A 7,056-nucleotide genomic window follows, 5' to 3' on the forward strand; every position below is an offset into this window, starting at 1 on the left:
TTATTTTGCTGTTAAAATCAAGATTGGTACCAGTAATCTATAAATGTAAAACTATTACAATGTTAAATTTTTGAAGTGGACTAAATTTCTGGTCATTTCTTAACTCGAGGACTAGAGGATACATGCATTGTAAGGTTTGTTTGTGCACGGCAATTGTACATCCTTTATGCAAATAAATAAAGAGATATGTTATTATTATCAATTGTAAGCGTTTTACCAACAACTCAACAAAGCAATAGTTGCCATTCATTTTTGGCGATTGATTTTTTTTTAAATGTTAAAGATCGTAAAATGTTTTTAATAACAACGTAATAAAGAATATAATTTTATTTTTGTATCACAAAGAAACAATCGAAGATTTTGACCATTAGTCAAGTGAAGCAAATGTCCAACTAAAAACACATTAGTGGCTAATGTCAGAGGCTATGACAAGTAATGGCTTCAATTAATAGTACTAAAAATAACATATCTTTCAATAAATAATAATATCCAGCTGCTAAGAGCTGAAAAACACAAACATACATGTATCTCAATAGAACTGTGTTTCGGACAACGAAACAGTTAAATCATATAGACGTTGAAGGCACTGTTCCGTTTAACGGCCAACTATTTTTCTCGTCTCTTACAGCCCTGTCGAACGTATGTGATGGCGAGCTGAGTTGTGATGTACAGTTCATTACTCCAATGTGATTTCTTCTTCCTAGTGAAGAAATATTTGTAATCGTGTATTGCTCACGTCTATAACACTGCATGGTAGACATGCAAAATACTTCCCTGCATCCACGACGGAAGTTGGAATTATAACACATGTAAATTGCCGGCTTGATGACGCTGGAACTAAAAACGAGTATAACGCATGCGTAGTACCAGAAATTGTCAATGGGAGTTGATGTCAAGAAACCAACGATTAGCTGAAGGAAATACATAGGTGAAATCAACACGACGTTTGACAGAGCAGTGATCATTAACATTTTCACCATTTTAACTTTGGTTCTTGGAACTGAATTCATTGTTCTTTGAAATTGAAGACACACACCTGAATGTCTCCATATAAAGTGGAACACCTTCGCGTAAAGCACAATCATGATAACAACAGGCGATGTATACTGTATTATAAGTATAGAGATGATGTAACCTACTCCTGCCCACCGCGCCGTCTCTGGTGATATATATGTTGGACAAAAATGGAAGCTTACATTGTTTTTAGTAATCACAACTTCCTCATAAAAATACAGAGAAAAACTTGAAAATACCATTGAAACAAAACCGGCAACTCCAATCATTCTTTTTGACGTACCACGTGTGACTTTGAATGTCAGTGGGTAAATTATGGTATAAAACCTGTCTACACAAATAGAGGTCAGAACAAAAGCTGTGACACCTAGTGTGAAATGCTGTAGGAAGCGAGTGATTCGGCACATAAAATCTCCGAATGGCCATTTTCCCACCAAAATACTTCCTGTTATCCAAGGAAGAGCTGTAATCGCAAAAAGTAGATCCGTACAAGCCAATCCGACTATGAAATAATTTGTAGTGGACTGGACCCTTCGACTTCGATAAATTACTAAGCACACTAAAACGTTTCCTAGTATACAAAGTATCCACAGTATACAAATAATTAATGTTAAAAATACAACCTGGCCGCTGCGGATATCTTCTGAGAGGCCAGGTTCATTCATACTACAATCGATTCATATCAAGTTCTAATAGGTTACATATCCATTCCTGCTGTATTGTGTGTGTTACACTAAAGTATTCTGAATTGGTGGTTGTCATTTTCTTGCTTATATTTGAAGACACCTTTCGTCAATTTTGTCTGTATTTTGCACTTTGTGTGCAATCTAATACACCTAAAACAGAATTGAACAAATCTAAATTAAATCAAATTTCATTATTCATGTAGCCATCTTTGTACAAAGAACGTATATCAATGTACAAAAACAAATGTATAATTAATTAAAAGTTAAAGACAAAACTTTTTACAAATGTGTGACATTACTCTTCCTCGTCATTACACAGGACGATTGCGCTTTTTTTTAACCTGTAAAACGACATTTGCGCTTCAATTATTATGGACATTTGCGCTTCAATTATTATGGACATTTGCGCTTTAAAGTTTGATTCACCTGTATTAATTTGACCGGACATTTGCGCTTTTTACCTATAGTCGTCTACCTGTAATTCTATTGAGAAGTTATCATAACGTCAATAAATTTAATTTATATTAGTACGACAAATCGTCCAGAATCCTTCCATGCCCACTATAATGAACAGTTTCTATTTTTTTGTATCTTTTTGAAGAGTATCATTGAACAACAGTCGGTGAATTACATTCGATACATTGATGAACAGGCACCCTGGTCTGGAATTGAGAAAAAATAACTTGATTATTTATTTGAAATGTGAGCAAAATATCAGTCAGAACAGATAACAAGAGCTAAATTTGATCATTCCTTGGGCTTCCATTATCAAGCTAAACTTACCTGTGATGACTACACATGTTTTATGTCTTTATAATGTTAACTTTAAGCTGTATACAAACTTTATAACATATATCAATGTGCTATGAAATGTGCTACGAAATGATTTTAAACTTTTAACAATAAAGAAAAATATGATTTTAACTCTTTAAGGTCAAATATTGCAAAAGCGCAAATGTCCTATGTAAAAAGCGCAAATGTCCTTTATTAAAAAGCGCAAATGTCCTATGATTTAAAGCGCAAGTGTCCACAATAAAAAGCGCAAATGTCCTATGAAAAAGCGCAAACGTCCCTCGCCGCCTTCTTCAACAACAATTTGGGAACACAATAAAATTGAGAATGAGCAGACAACAGTTGAAGGCTACCAATGGGTCTTCAATGCAGCGAGAAACCCCCACACCCGGAGGCGTTCTTCAGCTGGTCAATAAACAAAAATGTATACCAGTTCAGTGATAATGGACGTCATACTAAACTTCGATATATACACAAGAAACTTAAATTAAAAATCATACATAACTAACAAAGGACAGCGGCTCCTGACTCTGGACAGGCGCAAAAAAAGCGGCGGGGTTAAACATATTTTTTTTAAGATCTCAACCCTCCCCCTATACCTCTAGCCAATGTAGAGAAACAAACACACAACAATACGCACAGTAAAACTCAGTTCAAAAGAAGTCCGAGTCCGATGTCAGAATAGGTAACAAGAAACTAAACAAAATGACAACGATACATAAATCAACAAAGGACTACTAGCAGTTACTGACATGCTACCTCTAGACCTCAATTAAACTGATTGAAAGATTATGTCTTCGTCATATGAATATCAAATACAATCCCTCTCGTTAGGGTTTTAGTATTATACTATCATAAAATATATGAGAAGAACATAACCCGTATCATGCCAACAACTGGTTTTCGAATAAATGTGCTTATTTCCGATGCAAAGACCCTATAAGGGATGGGAAATACCTGAACGTATAAGATGTATGCATGTTGAATTATATTTACGAATGATGTACCGATGATAAAATTTTGACTAGATTGTGATATCGAAACATCCAAATCTAAAATGTTGTTACATACACGAACGAATCTTATAAGTTGAGAGATATAAACAACATAAGATGGTGACAAGGGAACGTCACCATCTAAAAATGGATAATTAACGATAGGAAATGAAAGATTATCTCTTTTATCATAAATATTTTGGTACTGAGTTTCCCGTTAAAGATATAGATATCAAGATCGAGGAAATGGCAGTGTTAATTATTAGTATTAGCTTTATTTAAAGTTAGTTCAACAGGATAAATTTCTTTAGTAGTACATGTACTTGTAAAAGTAAACCATTATAATAGGTAAAGTACGGTCTTCAACACGGAGCATATTCACACCAAATAGCAAATAATAAAGGGCCCCAATGACCGTTTTAATTAAAATATTACACAAGTGAAGTATCTTTCAATTAATTCACAATCCTTTACATGTTAAATTAACTGACATTTACTATCACAAAAATCGAAGTTCGTAAATTTACGTTAATAGATATAAGAAGATGTGGTGTCAGTGCCAATGAGACAACTCTCCATACAAGTCACAATTTGTAAAGGTAAACCATTATGGGTCAACGTACGGCCTTCAACACTGAGCCTTGGCTCACACCAAATAGAAATCTACAAAGGGCCCTTACATGACTAGTGTAAAACCATTCAAACAGGAAAACCAACGATCTAATCTATTTAAAACAAGAGGCTCTCAAGAGCCTGAATCGCTCACCTTAATTTTTTTGGTTAAATCTCTCATCAATGATTATTTTGGCTTTTCAGTTTATTTAAATGTTCTTTGAATCGTCCTATTTTCTTCAAAAGCAAAAAAAAAATCATTTTCTCCTATGTTCTATTTTAGCCATAGGAGCTATGTTTCTGACATACAAGGAAATGAAATATAAAATTTATACTAGATACTCTGAAACTCATTTAGCCTAAGTTTGGCTGAAATTGATACAGCAGTTTCAAAGGAGAAGATTTTTTTAAAGTAAGTCAACATGATGAACAAATTGTGAAAAAAGTCTTTAAAGGGCAATAACTCCTTAAGGGGTCAATTGACAATTTTGGTCAAATTGACATATTTGTAGATCTTACTTTGCTTAACATTTTTGCTATTAACAGTTTATCTGTATCTATAATAATATACAAGATAATAACCAAAAACTGCAAAATTTCTTTAAAATCATCAATTCAGGGGCATTATACCTGAAAAACCAGTTACCCAATTTGGCTGAAAATTTTAGGACAGGTAGAGATTGACCTAATAAATACTTTAACTTCTTGTCTTATTTGCTCTAAATGCTGGAGTTTTTGAGATATAAGCCAAAAACTGCATTTTACCCTGTGTTCCATTTTTAGCCATGACGGCCATGTTTTTTGACGAAATAAAAAATAAAGCACAAACTTTATTTTATACACCCTACTGATCATTCAGTTGAAGTTTGGTTGAATTTGGTTTAGTAGTTTTAGAGGAGAAGATTTTTTAAAGTTAGCAAATATGATGAACAAATTGTGAAAAATTGTCATTAAAGGAAAATAACCTCTTAAGGGGTCAGCAACCCAACAATGATTTGTTTGATTCATCTGAAAATTTCAGGGCTGATAGATCTTGACCTAATGAACATTTTTACCCCATGTCAGATTTGCTCTAAATGCTTTCGTTTTTGAGATATAAGCCAAAAACTGCATTTGACCCCTATGTTCTATTTTAAGTAACGGCGGCCATGTTTTTTGACGGATCAAAAATCGAAGAACACACTTTGTGCAGGATAATCTAAGGAACAATCATGCTAAGTTTCATTCAAATCCATTCAGTAGTTTCAGAGGAGAAGATGTTTGAAAAATTGTTAACGACGACAGACGACGTCGACGACGACGACGACGACGACGACGACGACGACGGACGCCAAGTGATGAGAAAAGCTCACATGGCCTTTTTAGGCCAGGTGAGCTAAAAACGAGATATGAGAAACATCAACAACCGACAACCAGTCCACTTAAAATCAGGAGTCGGTTTCACAAAAAAACTTACGATTGGTCGTAAGTCATGAACAATTCACTATACTAACGATAAATCTTAGCCGAAATTTTGTTTGCGAAACCGACTCCTGGTTCCTGACTTACAAATGTAGGACAGGTGAAAACAAATACAGCATGTTTTACCAAGACAAAATAATAACCGATTTTTATTTTTTGATATGGTGATATCGGTCTGCATTAATTTAGTTTCGATACACTGTCCATTGGATTTACTACGCTTGCTCTAAATTAAGTGCCAAATTTCTCACGTTTTCTTTATAACTAGTATTTTCATGTTCCAGATTTCATGAATAAGTAATTACAGGTATTAATAAACACTGACACTAAAGACACTGAACTTTTCAATGAGAGTCCTTTCAAATGATTAGTCAGTTTGACACTCATTCAAATGTAATTACATTAAGATAAGTAAAGCCACCTACAACTATCAAAGCAGTTTGGTAGAAAATGTGCGATTCGCTATACATTGTTACTAATTGTTTAATTTGTGATCGGAAATTGACTAATTTTGACGAAATCTCTGCAGCTTTACCAAATTTGTTAAATTTCTGTAACCTTCACCCTTTCAAAATATTAAGACAAGAGAAACAAATTTCTTAAAAAAAGTGTTTCATCAATCTCAAAACAAAAGAGTATGGCTCTCTTGGCAGGTAATTTAAAAGCCATTATATGTCATTTTGTTTAAAACTTTTATTAGTTGCAAAGGATAAACTCGAATTGTTAGTTTATAAAAGTGATTCTTGTCATATTAATTCCAAAAAAAAAGAGATGCGCTTGAAAAGTACCTATAAAGGATCTTATTATAAATGGTTTCAAAACAAACATTTACTTAATCAACAATGAAGATACGAAATGAAGTTATTTTGTTTCTAGGGCTTGTTATCTCTGTTCTGTTTCCTTTGAAGAGTTATTAACGGTAAGTTAAATCAATACTGAATAGGGAATTATAAGAATCCTCTTCAAAGCATTATTGATTAAGAAACTCTAAAATACTAAATGAAAACTTCAAATACATTAAATCGGCTGAATATTGAACATCTTATCATGTTAACAAAGATGGTTATATTAAAATAGTGTTCTACGAAGTTAAGACACCTAAAAAATAAAGAACAATTAAGACACAAGAACAGAGTCAAAATGTAAGCAACTATAATAGGTTACGTACGGCATTTAACAATAAACAAAGCCCATTTCTAGTACAAAAGCCATAACATCATCTCAATAAATAGTGATCAAAACATAAATAAATGAGTATACTGTCAAAACAAGTAAACACTGATCTGGATATATTTCTATCAATCCCGATCATATACTCCTAAGTAACAAACGAGGTCGCTTTATGATTCCATATACATTTAATATTGTACATATATAGCACAAATGACGAGATTTTAAACTTAATACGAGTCGTTTTAATTTGGAAAACGTTGATCGTGGTTCAAATGAACATAACTTGGGATTTTAGTCTGACAGATACATGTACATGTTTATGT

General features: G+C 33.3%; 1 protein-coding gene across 1 annotated transcript; it reads right to left on the reverse strand.

The window, feature by feature from the left end:
• Window positions 1-520: 520 nt before the first annotated feature.
• On the reverse strand, window positions 521-1,800 carry LOC143081629 (putative G-protein coupled receptor 19). Its single transcript, XM_076257401.1, has one exon. The coding sequence runs from the start codon at window positions 1,677-1,679 to the stop codon at window positions 567-569; it is 1,113 nt and encodes a 370-aa protein (XP_076113516.1). The 5' UTR covers window positions 1,680-1,800; the 3' UTR covers window positions 521-566.
• Between the last annotated feature and the right edge of the window lie 5,256 nt (window positions 1,801-7,056).

The sequence above is a fragment of the Mytilus galloprovincialis genome, chromosome 7 (assembly GCF_965363235.1).
Source record: "Mytilus galloprovincialis chromosome 7, xbMytGall1.hap1.1, whole genome shotgun sequence".
In the NCBI taxonomy this organism is placed as follows: Eukaryota; Metazoa; Mollusca; class Bivalvia; order Mytilida; family Mytilidae; genus Mytilus; species Mytilus galloprovincialis.

Excerpts from the sequence above, each read along its gene's own strand:
- LOC143081629 (XM_076257401.1), bottom strand. The coding sequence starts at position 1,679 with ATGAATGAACCTGGCCTCTCAGAAGATATCCGCAGCGGCCAGGTTGTA.